Source organism: Lissotriton helveticus, chromosome 8 (assembly GCF_964261635.1).
Source record: "Lissotriton helveticus chromosome 8, aLisHel1.1, whole genome shotgun sequence".
NCBI lineage: Eukaryota > Metazoa > Chordata > Amphibia > Caudata > Salamandridae > Lissotriton > Lissotriton helveticus.
Window position 1 is genome coordinate 248,259,897 of NC_136069.1, and position 21,035 is coordinate 248,280,931.

A 21,035-nucleotide genomic window follows, 5' to 3' on the forward strand; every position below is an offset into this window, starting at 1 on the left:
AGGAACAGGGAGCCCAACCAACTCGGGAGCATCCACACCACATGTGCAACGGTCAAGTCACAGACACCGCACCCCCAACCCAACCCGTCCCCCCATCCCCCGGCTAAACCCAAGGCTTTCCCCCCAGGGCTTTCAAGTAATTCCAAGACACAAAATGCACATGCTATTAACTGAACCCCAACAGTACCCCCAACCCACCCCCCCAACCGCCACCCTCCCAACAGTCCGAAGAACAGGACCAAGTCTGAAGTAGAAACACATCTCTCTGCTACGAACCTCAAAGGGCAACACTTCACAGCTCTACCAAAGGCAGTCACCCATTGCTCAGCACAGTTTCGGACCGCAAGGCGATCAACCCACCACCCCCCACCCACTGAAGCCACCCCAACTTGCCAGCATTCCGTACCCACCCCCCACCCAAACACCAAAACAAAGCAAGAAAACAACCAACAAATAAGAGTCAAAGTCATTGCTATTGGGGAACACCCAGTAGGGGTCATCCGAGGTGCACGTGCTACCACCCCCATTCCTCCCACTCTGTGTAAGTCCAGCCCCAGAGTCCCCATCTGGAGTAGAGAGGGAGTAAGGGGGTGGGGGCCTGGCATACATTACCACCTGCAGGTCAACACCCGTCCATGGCACCCCCGGGGCAGCTGCAGCCACTGCAAAGAAGGATGGGACCCCCTGTGCAGAAAGGGGGATCGAGGACGATCCAGGTGGATACGGGAACAAGAACAATATAACGCCATCCGTCGCTCATTCAGGACCTGACGCATTTAAGCCCTCAGCTTCTGCGGGTCGTTTCGGTCGTTTAGGCAAAGTTTTAATGTAGTCCTCGACTTGTTGTGGGTTGAGAAAGAAATGCTGCGTGCCTTGATGTGTGACCCGCAGTTTGGCCGGGTACAAGAGGGCATAGTCAATGTTCAGGTCCCGCAGCTTCCTCTTGACTGCAAGGAATTTTCGCCGTTGCTCTTGAACCACAGGGGTAAAGTCCGGGTTAATAGAAAAGGGCACACCATCATACGTTAGGTTCTGGTTCGCACGGGCTGCTCGGAGCGCCGCATCTAGATCGCGATAGTTGAGCAGGCGCGCAATAATAGGACGCGGCGGGGCTCCAGGTTGGGGTTGAGGTCCAAGGGAGCGATGTGCGCGTTCCACTATAAACTGACTCGAAAGAGCTTCTGCCCCCACCGTCGCCGTAAGTAGTCTCTCTATGTATAACTCCATCTTCCCCGTGTTGGTCGACTCTGGAATGCCCGTGACGCGAACGTTATTCCGCCGACTCCTAGCTTCCAACTCCTCGTTCTTGGCGGCAATTACTCGTAGCACATTGTCCATTCTGGCAAGCCGGGAGTCATGCGCCGCAGTGGTGTCATCATTGTCTGAGATTCGGCGCTCCACCTCAGTTATGCGCTCTTCATGTATATCCATTTTTTGGACAATCCCATCCATCCTCGAGGAGAGCCTGTCCACCTTGTCAACCACTGTCGCAAAGCCCTGGCGCATTTCCTGTAGTATGGTGGCTATATCTGGGGCCAGAGGGGCAGATGTCGAGGCCTCCGTAACCGGGCTCCGGGGCTGTGCTACATCACCCGCGTGTCACGTCGACTTCTTGTGCGACGTAGGTTCTAACTGCAGCCTGGGCTGACGGCTGTCTGGCTTCCCCATGTCCACAAAGTAAGATAAAACGTCTCTGTGTCTAGGCGCTTTCCGCTCTACAGCAGGAGAGGAGTCAGGGACAGGGGTAGCGAACTCGCGCCACACAGTGCAGTGTAGAAACTTCTCCGCCTCAACTGCGATGCTAGGCAGCAGGGGTGTCTTCAGGCTGGTCTCCAAAGGATGGTGCGCAGTGTGGGTGGGCACTGGTAAATAATGCCAAGGTGCAAGAAATGTCAGCTAAGGATGAAGCTCCTCTAGGATACAGCTAGGAGCTCAGAGCCACAGGAGCTGCCAGTCTGGGTGAAAAGCGGCAAATAGCGGATAATTAGCCTGTGCGCAGCCAGAGTGTATGCGAGCCGTTTAAAGTCACGGGCATCCTGCAGGGATAAACCGGCAAAGTAAAATGGCGCCAGAACACATCGCCGATTCAGCAGCAGAGGTGCCGCAGCAGTGCACAGCCGGCGGGAGCACCGCTTCTCCTCTGCCCTCGCGCCTCACACAGCGCTTACCGTGCCGTCGTCTGCCTCCAAACACCGCCGCCGGTCACTCCGCGAGTACAGGGTGCACCGTCCGCCAAGCTCTGTGGGCCCGTCTGCCTCGTGGTAAGCCGGGGGCTTGCACAGTACCAGGAGCCGAGATCAGGCACCGCAGCTTCCAGGCATATGTCGGCCAGGGGGTTCCGCCAGGTATAACTTCGGCGTCAGATGTGGCAGAGCCTCCAAAGTTGCACCGAGGGTGCAGCGGTGCCAGCTGCCCCTCCGTGGGGATTTTCGGGCGGGTGAGTGCAGGGGAGAGAGGATCAAGAAAGGATTTCCATGCCAGGCTGCTGGAGCCTCACGAAAGAGCGGCCATTCAGCTAGTGCGCCCTCTAGCGCCCCCTACTCAGTCGCCATCTTGCTTCCACAAACAACAATTCCAATACAACCCTCATAATTTCACTCCACATCACATATATCCACTACACTTCAAGCCAAAAAACATAGGTAAAATACATTGTCATTTACAACGCCAATAGCTCTAACTCTCTCAAATATGAGACCTATTGCATTGCAAATGCTTGTTTAAATATTGTTCCTGGGTGGAGAGCCTTTGCTTTCTCAGTCGCTAAATGGTGGATAGATACTTGACCATGTGGTCACGTCCCATTAACCATTCACATCATTTTTTTTTCATTATTTAATTTTTTTTATTTTTAAAACCTTTTTTGTTCTAGACAGTCCTTTACATATTCACACAGCATTTAGCCTACAACCCATAGGGCCGGCCGCAATGGTCGTTAGACAGGGAGTATTGAGCAATGTGACACAGCCATTCAGCCGACAACCCGGGGGTCCGGCGGCGTATTGTGAGGAGAACGTGTGGACACAGTATAGCATTGGGTACAACAAACTATTAGGTCCATACATTTTCCCATTTTCTGCAGTAAGTCTGGTTGGTTCGACAGTGCGCCCATGACGCTTGTAACAGTCAGACAGCAATCTATGTCCACAGCGTGTGTGTAGTGACAGAGGTAAGTGCTGGGCATGTTGTGGATACATTGCCGAGGGATTGAGGACGTCATGCATGTAGGGTCGCTATGGAGTGAGCGGTGAATAGTAGTATAGCTCACTAACGCAAGGAAATTAACTTGCAGCGCTGGTGACGGCAGGTTAACCATTCACATAATACTTGTCCCTCACACCACTGTAGGTCAAAGAAATGAGAACGAAATTCTAACAGGGAAACCAAGGTTATGTGTCAACGAGAGAGAATGAGGACAGCAATCGTGAAAGTGGAGTTACACTCATTCCACGCCCACTACTGGTCTTTGTGTTGCCTCAGAGCGTCCTTGTACTTTACATTTTATGCCACACTTCCTTGTTGTATATATCTAATTCGAACAGGGCAATGCCCCTTTTGTGTGGAAGCCATTTAAGTGGTGTTGTGGGTAAAACTGTTGTTAAGTGTACGTTGGAGGCTTCCTAGGTGAAAATTGAAGAATCACCTTTCCTATTTGGGTGTAATTCGTACATCACAAAAATGATATTTGATTTTAGTTTACCCCAGGCCTGTATCTAAGTAGGCCCAGGTTTTATTTCTAGGATCTTTTTAAATGTATGTTTAGAATCTGTGATTTTTAAAATGATAACACAATGAGATAATACAATGCAACCCATTGAATTGAAACTCATCCTAAAAATGCTATGTTTATTGGAAGCAGTTTTGTATTTTTACATATCATCTGCTGTGTGATTTACTCTCACAGATAGGACTTAAAGCCAGTACCATCCTTTATTATGAGCTCTTTCTGCATATAACTAAAAAAGAATTGGTAAAAGAGCTATTTCCAGAATGCAAAGCGCTGCTAGCCATAAATTCATTGGCAATAGTACAAAAGTTGATGGTTTATTTTGAAAGTCTGTATCAATGACAAATATTCAATATTTCGGAATCGTCTACCTAGTGTTATCAAAGAAGTTGATATACAAACTTGGTGTCGACAAAACGGCAAAATCTTGTAACTTTCTTTTTGAAAAAGCATACAAAAATTACAGTAGTTTCTCAGTGGAACCACAAATGTTGTCTGCGCTCTGAGAAAAGTTAGGACGAGACAAAGCCACTCAGTGCCCAAGGACATGTATGTGTAACAGGGTACACTCAAGCCTAGGACAAATTAAAGTTCACAACCTGTTCCATAAACAAATGGAACGTTTTATCTCAGACAATATATACGTAAGAGAAGGATTAGCGTGAAAGCTGTTGTTGAATGGTGTCTGCTTTAGATATTTCCGTATATTTAGTCTACAGTATTTCACAGATGAGATAGAATGGGGTGGAGGTACTCTATTATGATGAAATTGCTGCAGTTCTCCAGGTTGTTAAACCCAGGGAAATTATTTACTGTAAAACCTCAAGCCAGGGCCTTTCGAATGATGGTACTTATGCACAAAGGCCTTTTGTAATATTTAAAACTTGTGCTGCTGAATTGGCCAAGCTGGATGACAGCAAAACCCCACAACCCAGTGTACTAAAGGGACAAATGCCACTGCGCCTCACAGTGGGATTCTTTATAAACCGGAAGGAAAAGGGAGCAATACAGGGCTGTTTACGAACACCTGAGTGGGAGGTGATTGCTCAAGACTATAAATAACCACTGCTAGCTTTCAGAACACCAGAGAAGAAATGCGTATTACATTAGCAATACCTTTGATCCCTCTGTTCATATGGGATACATTTTTGTAAAGTGCATTATATTTCGTTTGTATTTCTAAGTTTATAAACGTTGCGTGCTGAAATGTCTGTAGATTTTCCTGGAATCTGTCGTCAGTGCTTCTGGGTAGACACCATGGGGCAGATTTACAATAACTGGCGCATCCCCGCATATTAGCAGAGATGCGCCAGTTATTTTCTGTGACTCAAAAAAACCCTTGCGCCACCATAGATGCGCCCTATTTACAATGAGGCGCACCGTGGTGCAAGGATAGACATATGCGTGACGCACCTGTCGGCGTAAGGGTGATGCAGTGCTGTAGTTTTGTCGCACTCGCAAACGCAACGCAACTCCAGCACTGCTCGGGGTGCCCCATACCTGCTTCAAGCAGGCGTAAGGATTTGGTGCAGCGGAGACGTAAAAGTGACTCCGTGAAATCTTGTAGATTTCACTGCGTCACTTATGCGGGGCTTCCTTGCGAAGGATCGCCCACCCTGCATACATTATACATGACGCAGGTATAATGTAGCGCAGGGCTTTACAATGTGACGCATCTCACTAGATGCGTCACGTTGTAACTATGTCACATAGTGGCGCATTGTTTGCGCCGCTGCTGCATCACAAAAGTGACGCAACGGCGGCGTAAAAGTGTCACAAGAGGCTTGTAAATCTGCCCCCATGTACTCTTCAGCACGGTGTCGCCGCTACAGAACCGCGAGTCAGGACCTCACACCCCTCAGCCAACTCTCCCAACGTGGCTAACACTGCAACGAGACACATCTCGGACCAGACACACAGGAGTGCTCTGGGAAGTTAAAGGGTAGCGATGCGCCACTCTTGGCAGCTGCATGCTACTAAATGCCACGATGCCACACACTTGGCACAAATACATCCCGAAGGGTATTTTACCTGATATTTTGTTGGACTGTTGTTTATGCTGTTTAAATTTCCATCTTCGGAACTTCGAATACTTGAATGTTTACTGTGGCCGAGCTGAAAAAGTAAAGCATATATATCAACATAGAACATTAATGAAGAACATGTTTTATTAAGCATCTAAAAAAGTCGTTTTTAGTTCATTGTATGTTGTAGGTTTATGATACAACATTTCTTAGATGACCCAGTCGTCTTAAGCCATCGCATACTTTTGTAGTTTCAACAGTAGTTGTGATGCCATTTATTAAAAATAAGGATTTCAGGGATGTTCACTACCCACAGCATCAAATTAAAGAAACTTCGGAAAAAACACAAAATGTAATTAAATACATTACATTACATACGGGAAGGCACAGATTTGGCATACCATTGGCACACTTTTTAGAACCTTGACAATGCCACATAAAACTAATCCAATGTTCTGGCAATAAACCAGGCATATTCGAAACAGGAACACCTACAAAGTTTAGAATCATAGATGGGTAACTTTCAATAATGGGTTGTTTTACACTAAGAGGATCAAGCAACATCAAACAGATGAGAGTGAAGCTCAGATTGTCTATGAAGTCACTTGGAAATATATGTGAAAAATTCCACAACTTTATGTTGTGTATTGCCCCCCCATCAACACCCTTCTGTAAGATAAGACAATCAAACAGCCGTACAGGGGAGTAGGGTCATGTGGGAGTCACACACAAAATACCCTTCCTCACCCCACTGCCCCCCCAGCTCTCTTCTCCTCAGCCTAGTCTGTTACACTTAGCAAATTTCCTAGTGCAAAAACAAACCAGGAATACTGCCACGCTCCTGTACCTTCTCTAGCAACGTCCCACCTTCCTGTCATAAATGTCAAAACAAAATTATCTGTCATCCTGTCACCGTCTGCAATAACCCTTGTACCCGCTCACCCTGTCCAAGTATGTCAAAAAAGCCAATTTAACAGCGTCCAGTTATCTTCGGCCATAACTATCTTAAGGTTCTCTTTACTTCTCCACTTGAAGGCAATGGCTCTCCCTCACAAAGCTGGTACTTGGATGTATGACGTTACAACGCATACTTTTACCACGCATACCTTTACAACGCGGTATTTACAACGAATACCGTTACAACGCATAGCGCTTTGAGGTGCTGGATAGTGGTAAGTATAATTTTCTATTCCAACTCCAGTCCCCGTGGACACTAGGGAAGGTGTTGGATAGAAAATTAAACTTATTCCCTATCCTAGAGCGCCCCCCAGCGCAATGCATTGTAATGGTATGCGTGGTAATGCCTGCGTTGTAATGGTAGTGCGTTGTAAAAATTTCGTTGTAAACGTTACATACCCTGGTACTTTGCTGACAACTCCTCTGACATATTTCATCAGACATGAAAGGAACTCCTAAACTGCTTACACACAAAGCACACGGACATAGTCTTGTTCCAATAAACACACTTCACTACAACAGAAGCAGCCAAACTAAAAAGGAACTTGGTAGGCACAGTAACCAGTAGAAGCTATTCAGAGAAGGCATCAGCAAGCTCTGACAGTATGGGCCTCCTCACTAGGAGGTGTGGAGCGACAATCCTAAATAGATCCAGAGGCCCTCATTTATGAAAAGTGACGCATCTCTGCGTGAAAACAGCGATGCGTCACTTTTCATTGTGCCCTCCTCGCGACATGCTGGATGCGTCATATTTACAGTATGACGCATCATGGCGCAAGGAGTTACAGACATGTCAGTATTTTTGACATATCTGTAGGCGCACAAATGACGCATTGCTGGAGTGTGTCACAAAAGTGACGCAACTCCGTCAATGAGTCATTTCACATGGGCAAGTCCCATTTCAAATGTGCCTGCGTTAGTCTTACGCTTGCTGTGAGGCAGGCGTAAGATATTGATGCATTTGTGTCCTAGAAGTAACGCAGTGAAATCTCATAGAAATCACTGCAAAACTTCTACGAAGCTTCCTTGCTTCAGAAGGTCCACCCTGCATACATTACACTATACTATACACAGACACAACAGCTCCTGTCAAACGCGGAGGTTTTTCCTTGAAACCATTTCCCATCCACTGCAGACCAAGGCAAGGATGGAACCCCTATCAGCTGCACTATAAATACCAATGAGATCAAGGGAATTACAACATCAAGTGGTCAGTTAAGTTTCTTTCATTATGCTGATGATATTTTATTAACAATTACTGATCCAGAATCCTCATTTTGCACTATGATATCAATCATTTAATCTTTCTCTGAGATAGCTGGTTAAAAACTGGGGAACCTGTAAGGCACTCTCCATGTCAACAGTCAGCACTGGGGCCAGTTTGGCACACCTTAGTATAGGTTGGGTGCTGAAGAGACTAAAATACCTCTGGATCAGAATAAACAGGGGACTAGTGAAGATGGGCAACGAAGCCTGAACCCCCTGATATCAAAGCCCCAAAATGATATATTATGATGCCACCAGCTTGTCTTATCAATTTTGGTCAGGGTAAAAGATTAAGGGATATATGTATCAAGCCTTTTGCGATTCATTTCTTAGCGAATCGCAAATGGCCTTTTTTCCGATTTTGAAATGTATGAAAAATTAGCAAAATAAGGAATCGCAAAAAATTGCGATTCCTTATTTTGCTTAAGCATTTAAGGAATCGCAATTTTGTGATTCCTTAAATGCTATGTATGAAGCTTTTCAGAATTGCGAATTCAGGTTTAGAAATCGCAAATTACCACCAACTTGCAGTTGGTGGTAATTTGCGATTTCTTGTAAATATGCACAATTGTGCATTTGTGAGGGTGGCATATGACGCACATACATGCCCATTGGGCATGTATGTGCGCCATATGCACACACATGTCATTTTCAGGGGTGCAGCAGGGTGTCCTTGAGACACCCCTGCACCCTTGAAATAATTCTCAAATTGAGATTAGCAAATTGCGAATTCGCAAATTGAGAATTATTTCACAGTCATTTCTATGGGCCTCCTGGCCCATAGAAATGAATGGGAAATTATTCCTTATTTGCGAATTCGCAAATTGCAAATTCGCAAATAAGGAATAATTGGAAATCGCAAAAAAATAGCAATTTTCTCCATACATACCATTTTGCGATTTCTAAATAGCGATTCCTTAAAAATCGCTATTTAGAAATCGCAAATGGTGATGATGATACATATGGCCCTAACATTGCAACCTGAATAATTGCATCTTTGATATGCCACCCCTACTGATATGACATTTGATCCTGCATCAACAGTGACATACAATCATTCATTTGGAATAGCGCACATTACAGGCTAAAGCCATGCAAATTTCATGCACAGACCTTGACTGGAGGACTATGCTTTCTGCATATACATACATATTATATGGTGTGGTTGTGTCGTAATAGATATACTTGCTACCCCGTACAGAACTGTTGCCAATATGGGTACAACTGGAGCACCTCACATTCAATGGCAGGCAGTCATTTATGCTTATATATGCCCACTCCTGTGGTAGCCATCTCTCTATGGTAAAGTATAGGGAAAAGTAAAAATGTTTATTAAACTTAAATAAAATTAGTGAAAATATTTGGATGCTAAATATTAACGTAATTTAATTTTATATATTCATTTTAAATGTTGAAATGCAAACAGTGCTATCAACCTAATTTAAATTTAAAATTACTTATTTTGATTATATTAAAATTGTATTAAAATATTATTCTGAAATTTAAATCACATAACAAACCGATCTAAAGTAAAAGTTTTTTTATTATGTACTAAAAATTAGTAATACAAAATATTGTTACATCAATTTTTAAACTAAAATACATGGTACTTAAAATATTCCAAAAGAAATTAATATATATGTTTATCTGTAGTTGTATTTTTTTTAAATATTTCTTTTTATTGAAACTTTTAACAACATAAAGAAAAAGAAATAATCAAGGCAGTACAAGCAATCGAATAGCGAAGCGTCCTGCGGGGAGGAAAGCATGCGATCATAATACAATCACTGACATTACAGGATGGGAGGATTGAGGGATACAGCGAGTCCAGAGACAATTGAAGCAACAGGATAGCAGGAATGTCGGGTCAAGGGGAGGGAGGATCCGCCACCAGTTGTGTAAAGGGGGGCGCACCTATGTCTCCCCTGTAGGAGTTCCATTGACCCCAAATCTTACCCCACCTGCGGGGCTTGCCACGGGCCACATACACCCTCTTCTCCCTGAACATACACCAGTCCATGTTCTCCTTCCATGCCAGAACTGTGGGTGGCCTCTGAGAGCCCCACAACTGGGCGATATCCCTCTTAGCGATCATATTGCCAAGGGTCACCCACTGAGTCTGTGACAAATCATAGTCATTCGGTTCCCACACATTCAACAAGCATCGTCTGGCTTCAGGCAACAACACAACACCCGTGACCTCTTCCATTACTGCATGCACTCAATTCCAGAAACGAACAACCGCCGGGCACTACCAGAGTATGTGAAGAAAGGTGCCCGGAAGGCCACAACCACGCCTGCACAGCCCATCCAAAGCATAACCCATACTGACCAAGCGCGGACCAGTAACATAGATCCTGTGGAGAATCTTAAGCTGCACAAACCTAAGGCGGGACGGAATTGCAACCTCTTTCGGCAAGGATATGGCTTGCTGCCAGTCCTCGTCATCTAACTCCAAACCATCACCAGTCCAAGCTTCCCTGAGTTGCTGTAAAAGGTCGGTCCTATCGTTTATCAACTTTTTATAGATAAGCGAAATCGTACTATCTGGAACGTGCCCATCCAGGACCCGGTCCTCAAGCTGTGACGCCTCCGGGACAATAGTACCGGGAGGGAAAACCGCCATCAGCGCATGTCGGATCTGAGCATATCTAAAGAACTCCCTGTCACTCAGGTCATACTCCAATCTAAACTCGTCGAAGGTTTTGATCCTACCCTTAGTCCACACATCATTCACCCTGCATATGCCAATCACGTCCCATCAATCAAAGTCTTTCGTCTTCCATAGGGAGCCCAGCCTCTCGGAAGCATAAAGCGGAGTGGCGCTTGTAAGTCTATTCTTCCATCCCATGGCATCGTTCGCACGATGCCATACTTGCACCGCTATTTTGGTAGGGCCAGTGAGCTGCTTCCCTGGGGATTTTGTATAAAGCGCCCTGTTGTAGTCACCACCAGGCAGCAACCATTTATCCATTTCAAACGCGGGGTTCGACGCGGGATCGTACATGCCATGATTAATCGCCCCCAGTTGGGAGGCCCAGTAGTAGCGCTTAATATCCGGGAGAGCGATTACACCGTCGTACCAAGGAAGTGTCAACTTGGCGAGTGCTATACGAGACCGTCCACCCCATATCAGGTGTCGCTGTAAGCTTTCAATCTCCCGAAAGTAGCTGGCCGGGATAGTATCGCAAGTATTCTGTAGGGCATACAAAAATCGGGGCAGAGACATCATCTTAAATAAAGCCACACGTCCAAGCGGGGACAGCGGAAGTTTACGCCATGCCACAACGTCAGATCGCAAGCGCTGAAGCGGGGGCAGCAGGTTACGTTCATAGCGAACCACAGGATCTAAGGTGATAAACACGCCCAAGTATTTGAAACCCGCATGCACCACCTGTATTGGGCACCCACGCGGCAAGATAGGAGAGTCTCCCGAGAGAACGTACAGGCAGGACTTAGATCAATTGATCACAAGGCCAGAATTCTTACCGAAGGAAGTCAAGACATCGAATAGAACTATTAGTGACATCCGAGGCGACATGAGGTATAACAGGATGTCGTCAGCATAGAGCGATATCCGGTCCTCGAAATCAGGGGTCCAGCGCATACCCTTCATTGACGGCTCCCAGCGCAGCCAAGCCGCCAAAGGTTCCAAAGCAAGGGCAAAAAGAAGCGGAGACAACGGGCACCCCTAGCGAGTACCCCTTTCAAGAGAAAAGGAGCCAGAAACACGACCATTAACAACTACCTGGGCCAAGGGGTCTTGATATAGTAGTTTCACCCAGCTGATGAAAACTGGGCCAAAACCAAACTTGGCGAGGACAGCCCAAAGGTATGGCCATTCCAGCGTATCAAACGCCATTGTGGCGTCCAAAGAAGCCAAGAAGGCCGATTCACGCAGCGAGGACGCTCTCACAAGGGCGCTGTGTAAACGCCGAAGGTTCAGTGCCGTGTTCCGGTGCGGAATGAACCCGGACTGATCCGGATGGATCATGTCGCAGACAACGGAGGTTAAACGATTCGCAAGCACTTTTGCGAGGATCTTAGGCTTAGCGTGTAAGAGCGAGATGGGTCTGTACGACACGCAGCAATCCTGCGGTTTCCCTTCCTTGTGAATCACGACGATAGACGCAAGCCTTTGATCGGGTGAAAGGGTACCCGCATCTAGCGATTCTAAAAACATCGAGCGAAGATATGGCACTATTTTGTATGGGCGCAGCTTATAGAGTTCGATGGGAAGACCATTCGGACACGTGGCCTTACCCGATCTCACAGAGCGGATTGCGGTCGCGACCTCCTCGACAGAGAGTGTCGCGTCCATCAGTTCCCTGTCCAAATCCGACAAGCAGGGCAAACCAATGTCTCTCAAAAGCAGATGCGAATCCTGTTCCGGTTTGTCCGACACTGGGGAGTATACAGTGTGAAAATACTCAGAAAAACACTCCACAATCTCAACCGGGTCGGTCACTCTCACTCCATCCTCCTTCACAATCAAAGGAACCACACGACTAGCCCTCTCTTTCTTGTCCAACCAAGCTATCAACTTTCCGGCCTTATCACCCACATCATACAAACGGCCTTGCTGCTCTCTATTCATCACCTTGGCGGCATCAGTGACCAATGCCCTATAGTCGGTCTGTTTGAGGCTGAGAAGGTGCAACCTGTCCTGGGTAACATCAGATTCCAGCTCTCTTTCTATGTCTGATATCTCAGTTTCAAGTCGGACCACTGCCTCGCACTTACGTTTCTTAGCGTTATGAATTAACGATTAGGCGTGGCCGCGGATGACCTCCTTATAGGCTTCCCATAGCAAGACAGACGATGACACAGACCCCACATTCTCCACAAAATAATGGTCAAGTGATTTGATCAGTTCCGTATGGATCTTGGGGTCGCGGAGATACCAAGGGTTAATCGGGGCTACTTGACCCTCAGTTCCCGGTCCCGCTTCCATTACAAGCCATAAGGGGGAGTAATCTGAGATACCCCTAGCCAGCTGTCTGATCTCCCTAACAAGTGGGGCCTGTGTTGTGGGCATCAGGTTATAATCAAGCCTCGAAAGACTACCATGAGCACCAGAGTGGAAGGTGTATTGTAATTGACCAGGGTGGAGCAGCCTCCAGCAATCTATTAGTCCCAGAGTGTCAAGGAAGCCACCCAGCCAAGACTGGGACCTCCCAAGGTCCCTGGGCGGGTAGCGATCGACATTTCCGGAGACAACAGAGTTAAAATCGCCACCCACCACAAGGATACCCTCCGGGAGCCCCAGTATCACCCTCCCCAGGTCAGCAAAGGTCGTCGTCTGAAGGCCAGGCGGGACATAAACGGAGAGCAGAGTGACGACTTTCCCCTCCCACCGTCCAGTAAGGGCAGCATATCGCCCCCTGTCGTCAAGGACAACAGCATCTATCTCAAGGGGGAGGGAGACTCTGACCAAGATACCCACCCCCCTAGAGCCAGTGGTGAAGCCGGAGTGTGTCAGGAGACGGTAGCCCCTACGATTCATAGCCTGGCATGTATTGCCCATCAAATGCGTTTCTTGCAACAGCACAACATCAGGGGAAAGACGTCTCAAGAGTTGTAACACCACGCCACGTTTTATCCTGTCCCCCAACCCGTTAACATTCCAACACAGCAATTTTAGCCTCCTACCCCCATCCCAAACCTAGTCGCAGCATCCACCCCACATTAGTCGCAACAGCCAAGTCCAGAAGACCATCAATACAGTGCCTTGAAAGGAATCAAACAATAACAACTTCCCCCCCTCCTCCCCAAAACCAACCCTTGAAACAAGACCTCCCACCCTGCACCCCTGCGTTAGACTCAAAGGCCCCCACAACTTGCAGTGTGCCTGTCGCCCTAGCAAATAACTAATCTACGGAAAGAAACCCCAGAGGAGGAAGAGACTCACTCCCTCCGCCACCCCTGGAGGACCACCTTAATTAAAGCAAGTTAAAGGATCTGCAAACCCTGCCGAGAGATCTATATGCAGTCAAGCGGACCCAAGTCATATTACTATTCCTGGTCCAACAGTCCACCCTCTGCTCCACCAGAATGTTCAGGGTGTTCCCGCTGCCTGGGCAGTGTGTCGAGCCAGTCACTTGTAGCCTCAGGGCGATCGAAGAAGAATGTCCAATCTCTATACTCCACACGTAGCCGGGCTGGAAATAGCATTGCGTATTTCATGTCCCTGTCTCTCAAACGTCTCTTCACTCCCTGAAACCCCAGTGTTTGCTTCTGCACCAACTTAGTGAAGTCGGGATAGAAACTCACCGTCGTATTCTCAAATTTCGTGGGGCCACCCAAACGCGACGCCTGCAGGATAGCATCCCGATCACGGAAATAAAATATCCTGGCGATTATGGGCCGAGGGGTAGCACCCAGCTTATGTTTACCACCCGGCACTCTGTGCGCCCGCTCCACAGCAAAGAATTTACTCAGGCCTTTGGGTGCAAGATGATTGACGTTGAGGTCCTCCACGATGAGGTCGACATTTAAGTTGTCCGAATTCTCAGGGACACCCACAATACGGACGTTGTTCCGCCTGGAACGACTTTCAAAATCTTCCAAACGACGGGAGAAGGAGTCATGAGAGGACCGTAGTTCACGGACCTCCGTTTGCAGATCGGAGACATCCGTCGTGAGTCTAGAGGTCTTCCAAGTCCAGGGATTTAACTTTTTCGTTCGTTTTGGCCAAATCCGCCCTGATCAAGGTGACATCAATCACCACTGTATCCAGTTTATGCGCCAAGGTTTCATACTGCGCACCAATTGAGGCCTGCATACTCGCAATGGCGCCCATAATATCATGCAGAGTCGGGTCTTCGTCTGCCGTAGGGTCATCTCCCTTGTCCGCCGGGGGCTTGCCCGTTCCACCGGGGGATCCCTTAGGATGAGTGTATCGGTCCATGACATTAGATTGTATGGAGGCCCCACGGTGAACAGTCTTAGTCTTCCGCTTTTCAACCTCGGGCTTGCTGGCCATTTTGGAAGTTGCGCCCCCGAGGGGACCCCGAGACCTGGTGAAAATGGCTACGTCGCAATCACCCACAGATGCTCGATCAGAGGACAGTGAGTTCCAAGTCACACACCGAGCGGTGATATACAGTCCCGGCCCTGAAGTGGGACAGCGAAGCGAAGCAGACCGTGGGCGGCGGGGCCAAACCCGCTGTGTAGAGGGTCCGGAGCAAAAGCTAAACCGAAAGCCAAGTCCAGGGTCGAAAGTAGGATCAAGGCAGCCGCTGTTGTTCAATTACCATCCGGGCAGTTCACCAACTCGAGCAGATCCGTGGAGCAGGCCAGGAAAGTTCAGATCATCATAAAATCGGTTTTGACCAAATCAAATTTTGAAAGCAACCATCATATCGGTTGGGTTTCGTCTTCGATGATCCGTGATCATAACCAGGATTATAGTCAGGATAAGTGCCAGAGGTGGCGAAGGTCCGGGAGCCCTGTGCTCACTCGACCATCTCGGTTGCGCGCGAAGCTCCTCCTCTTGTAGTTGTATTTACTCCTACGCAGATGATACCCAGATCATCTATTCTCTTTCCTCAGATTCACATGCCTCCTCATCTGCCCTCAGTTCAGGACTGAGCAACATCGCAGCTTGGATGTTGGACAACAAATTGCAACTGAATGGGGGGAAAACAGAGCTTCTTCTGTTCGGCCACAATACTACTCTATGGGGACCCCAACACTGGCCCGCTCTAATGGGCACCCCACCCACTCCTTCTAAATCAGCACGCAACTTAGGCGTGATTTTCGACGACCAACTATCAATGAAAAGCCATGTGGTCAAAACCTCCTCCACCTGCACCACAATCATCAAGTGGTTGCGCAAGATTATCTGGATGCTGCCTGTGGACACCCAGAAAACTGTAGTCCAGGCTCTAATCACTTCTAGACTGGACTACAGTAACATTCTTCTCCTGGGTGCCAGCAAAGAGGTGATTCGTAAATTGCAAACAGTCCAGAATATGGCGGCTCGGCTGCTTTGCAAATTGCCCAACACTTCCTCCACCTCTAACTCCCTCCGCACACTACACTGGCTCCGCATCGAAAACCGGACGAAATTCAAGGCTCTCTGCATCATGCACAAAATACATACTGGTCTGGCCCCACCATATCTCACATCCCTGGTTCACCGCCACTGCCCCCCCCGCACTCTACGCTCATCTAGCCAACATATTTTTTCAGTGCCTAGAATTAGAAAAGCCAGAATGGGAGGCCGTTCATTTGCCTGGCTAGCCCCTTCACTTTGGAATTCTCTTCCCCTCGAGCTACGAAAAGAACCCAATTATCTTAGATTTCGCAAACAGGTAAAAAACTGGCTATTTAACATGTAGTTCCCTCCTTCTGACTTCCCCTCTCTCTTGTTGGTTTTAGCGCCGGGTCTTTTTGGCTGTGCAGTTTGTGAATAGTAATAGTAATGGACTTTATCTTCTGCGGTTGGTCTATACCTCTCACTAAACCCCTCCCTCACCCTGTCTAAACCCCTCCCTTCTTTCCCCTAACCGTCTTCTGTTCATTAGTATGTCCCTTTTTCCAGCCACTCCCCCTGGTCCCACCCACAATTACTATAAGCAGCAAACTTCCATGTGGGATGATTTCTCCATAGAAAAGATAGGAGTAGTGGAGGTGGAGATTACATTTGTATGTTTTGTGAAATGCATTTTGTAGTAAATCCTTACTACTCCTGTAGGTAGTCCAAAACACAGTTTGTAAATCCAACACATAGTTTGTATGCCTGCACAAAGATATTAAGACCCCATCTGGCCTTAGATTCTTGTCTCGTCCACCCTACGTCTACCATTGCACGCATGCATCTATGTTTGTGAATGAAAACATGTTTTGTTACAAATTGAACTTGTAGTTGATCTGTAAATAGGAACTAGGGAAGTTCATCATCGCGGTTGGAGTGAGTGTTGTGATGTTCCCTTCCCCCACAATGTCATTTTTCACAGTCTATCTCAAGGAGTGCGTCTTCTGCTCCAGTTGGCTACTTTTCCCCATTTGTTTACATCATGTAATGTTTTGCTGCATTGCTTGCCTGAACAAGAATACAGATAAAATCTTACTCCATGGATGGAGAAGTCCAGTTTTCAGAACAGCAAAATGATGGGAAAGTCCATATGCATGCCTGTGTTTCATTCTGGGTTTGTGCTACTCTATGAAATCTAGGCCTTGAGAAAGAACATCCAAAAAATGTAGGTGTCTAGTCATTCATTCCATTAACCAACGGAGTGGTTTGTGATCTGTCTGGAGCACAAACCTGGTGCCAATCAAGTAAGACTGGAACCTTCTCAAGGCATACACTGTCACAAACAATATTTTCCAATATCAGCCCAGTCCTGCCCCATAGGAAGCAGTCTGCAAGTGATAAATGCCACTGGATGTTCAATATCCTTGTCATCAAGTTGAGCCAGTACTGCATCAGCATCCTTACCTGAGGAGTCAGTCTATGCAAATAAGGAATGACCATAGTCAGATACCTTCAACACAGGACCATTGTAATGCCATCAGGTCCTCGAAGGCCTTCTGATTCTGGGTGCCTTGTGTGGTTCTCCCACAAATGTCTAAAGATTACAATGTCGTCAAGGCAGACCACACCTAGACTATTGCAGAGTTGGGAGAACATACACTCAAAATGGACAGGAGCATTCTTGAGCCATGGCACTTGGTGCTAGTGTGAACTGCCAATAGTCATTGGTTAGACCAAAGGTACTCAAGAAGCAAGCAGCACCTTGCTGGTCCACAGGCTCATAAGCTCAGGGAATAAGGTGTGCATCTGTCTTGGTCTACTCATTGAGGGCCCGGTAGTCCAGTCAAAAACATAAGTCATTAGATCCTTGTATGGTCACCAACACTACTGGCCTGGACCAAGGACTAAGGGATTGCTCAATCACTCTTAAGCCTAACCTGTGTAATGCACTGCTGTTAAATGTGCTCTTCACTGAGAAGCTTATGCTCTGTATCTATGTCATGCACATAAATAGGTGTCAACACCGTGGTCAGCAAAATGAGGTAAGAAAATTGTAGCAATACCTCTCTACACTCTATTTTGCTCTTAAGGAACCATTTCTAGGTCATGTGAATCATCTAAAATACAATCCTTTTAGTCACTGTGTGTTAGACTTGGTATCTTTTGGTGTGTTTCCCCTGAGTTTTTGCTTTCTGATCTCCCGGTGTTGACTCTGTTTTTGGTGGCATAGTGTTTCTGCGCACTTTTCTCACTGCAGATCAGTGGTAAATGTAGGAGAGTAGGGTCTGCTTTTTGCTGTGATTCTCTGGTTTTTGGACTTTAATGTGTCTGTGGACTTGCTAATCAGACCACACCGCCCAGCTGTTCTCTCTCTAAATTGATACCATGCACTTTAGGTGCATACCAGATCGGTTACTGGGTCTTGTGAGCACCTGTGTAGTGTACCATAGGTACTCAGGGCATAGGTGTAACCCAGGCCTACCAGGGGCTGCAGCATGTATTGTGCCACCCCTGGTTTGCCTTCCAAACTGACACCAAGGATCTGTTCACACAGCCTGGGTAAGGTGGTGTAATCACCCCTTACTTTGATATAGTAGACCTTTATCTACCTTCACATATATACACATATACACCTATAAGCCCCTCCTATGGTAGGCCTTGACAATACTTGAGGCAGAGTGGTTGGTTTTATGTGAGAGGGTGCCCTAGCATGAGCAAAGCCCCTCTGCAGCTTTCGGAACCATCTCCCAATAGCTGTTCTATGATATAGCCATACCATATACTCGCGGTTAATGCTAACTTTGGTTTGGCTTTATCAAAACATGTCGTGTAAGGTGTCAAACACTTTGGAATACTAACCCCCCCCGCCAATTCTGGTGGCGGGGGTAGCATTCCACTCTTCTAGATTCTAGAGGCCAAAGACATGTATGTTACTGCTTTACCCGGTTAAAGTTAAACAGAGCCGCAGCATCACAACATGGATGCTGCTGCCATAGACACGAGTTTGAACTCCTGCTGCTGGACAAAGGGAAAGGGCTGTAACCACCGTCTTCTCAGGTCCACCCATAGGAGGAACCTAGTCAGGTAATCCAGCCCCCATCCTTAGTATAAGTATAGGAGCTGTGTCCCCAGGACTTTAGATTATCCTGGAACAAAACTTTGATACAGATTTCTTGGACCTTCGACATTCTATTCTGACTAGAAGACGGAAGACATCTCTCTTGTGGTCGAGGAGTGACCACCCTGTTCAAACAGGCACCAACAGCAACTTTGCCGGTCTACAGTTTCAAGTCTCCTGCCAGAACCCGAAGACTCTGCGACTCAAGAACTGGACTTCCAGACTTCTCTGACCCCGACCACATCCACAGCAAAGCTGAGACCCGTGGCAGACACGAGAGTCGTGGGACCGGACATCTTGAACATCCTGCATTTTGCTACCTGCACTACTTTTCTGAAGCCTCAGTAAGTTGTGCATTGGGGTATGAGAAACCCCAGCCCCGAGCACCATTTGACCTGAAGCCCAGGCCCCTACACTCCGCGAGTGTCCCGTGGGCCCCGCCTTTACATTTGTGCTTGATGCGTCTACCCGGCTCCTTGCCCGTTGGCTAGTGAGCCCCCTGAAGTCGCCATCTTGAATCTGACTTGCGATCCTGATTGCTCCAGGCTCGCCCCAGCTTCCCTTCCCTACAAAGAAGAACCACCACAGACCTTGCTGGTCTGCAAAAGAGCCAATCTTGACATCCTGCGTGGGTTGCAGTTGCCAAGGCTTGTTAAGTCCAATCCGGATACCAATGCTGCAGTCATCTAGTTCCATTGTGGGACAGCTCGAATCCAGCTCCTGGTCCTCGTCAATGCCTCCTGGACCTCGTGGCTGAAGAGACAAACTCACCTTCTTCACCTTAAAGCACCCAACATCGCCTGGTTCCTTCCTGGTCACTGGCTAGTGACCCAGACTCTGTCCCCTCTGCTTTCAGGTTCTCCACATTCCACCCTTGGATCCACCAGGACACTTTTCCCCTGGTCGCCAGCAGCACTTCTTTGCAGCTCTCCATAGGAAACAACGATGAAACCCGACACGAAAAGCCACCTATGCACCCAGCTTCCCTGGGTGAGGTAACCCGAGTACTCTGGTGCTCCCGTCCCATAGGTCTTGACTCTCGAAGTGTCCTAGTTTAAAAGGGTTCCATCCTAGTCCATCCGGAAATGTCCTTAACTTGTAACTTTGTAACTTTTACGAACTCCATAGAAAGTCAATTGGAACCAGCGCCTGTGTTTAGACACCGCACACGGTTCCCGTGGGTCTCCTACTTCCTAACCTTTGGTCGTTTAGTGTAGCCCTAGCGATTCTACAGGCCCTAGGCCTGCTTTCTAACTCTCACGTGGCACTTATACCAATTTCTTAGTGTATGGTTAGTGAGGTCGCTAGGGCATAACGTATACTGTGCAACTTATTGTGTATTAACTGTATGACTTGTATTGTATTTTTACCTCTGACCTCATAAAGAGTGCAGAGGGGTTGTGTTTATATTAAATACATATATATTTGATATATACCTTGTGTGCTGTCCTTTCATTTGGTATTCAAGGCATTATATATGGTAAAACAACTTGCTTAACTCGCCTACTGAAGTCTTAGCCTGAAGACTACTGGTTCATGCTACCACTAGGATAGCTTTCCATAAGGTTGACTTTACAACCATCATCAATAAGGGTTAATAAGACTGGTGCAAGGTGCCCACTAGAACTAGTGGACATCATATGCCAGGCTAACTTCTCACAGTTAAGTAGAAGTGCTCCTGTATTAAAATGTGTTATGGATTGGTGTTTCCATGACTGGCCTATTTTGATTAATGTGTCAGTCCCTAGTAAAGTGCACTGCGCGTGCCAGGGCCAAAAAATCAAATGCTGTTGGAGGGCTGCAGTACTGGATTGTGCCACCCACGCAAACAGCCCGTAAAGTGGAACTTTGGCCTGCCGTTGCAGAGCCTGTGTGCAGTCTGGGACTGCCATGTCGACTTGGCAAGTGCACCCACTTGCCAGTCCCTAACCCTTCCCTTTTCTACATGTTAGTCACCCCTAA

General features: G+C 47.3%; 1 protein-coding gene across 3 annotated transcripts in view; it reads right to left on the minus strand.

Annotated features, from left to right (window-relative positions):
* The window catches only part of TRPC6 (transient receptor potential cation channel subfamily C member 6), a 453,173-nt gene that overhangs the window by 52,674 nt on the left and 379,464 nt on the right, over positions 1 to 21,035 (minus strand). Inside the window, exon 9 of one of the 3 annotated variants that reach the window (XM_078655966.1) lies at positions 5,759 to 5,842. In XM_078655966.1, coding sequence (XP_078512092.1) covers positions 5,759 to 5,842 — 84 coding nt within the window. The remainder of the gene's footprint in view (positions 1 to 5,758; positions 5,843 to 21,035) is intronic. The other 2 variants (XM_078655967.1, XM_078655968.1) reach the window with 2 other exon arrangements.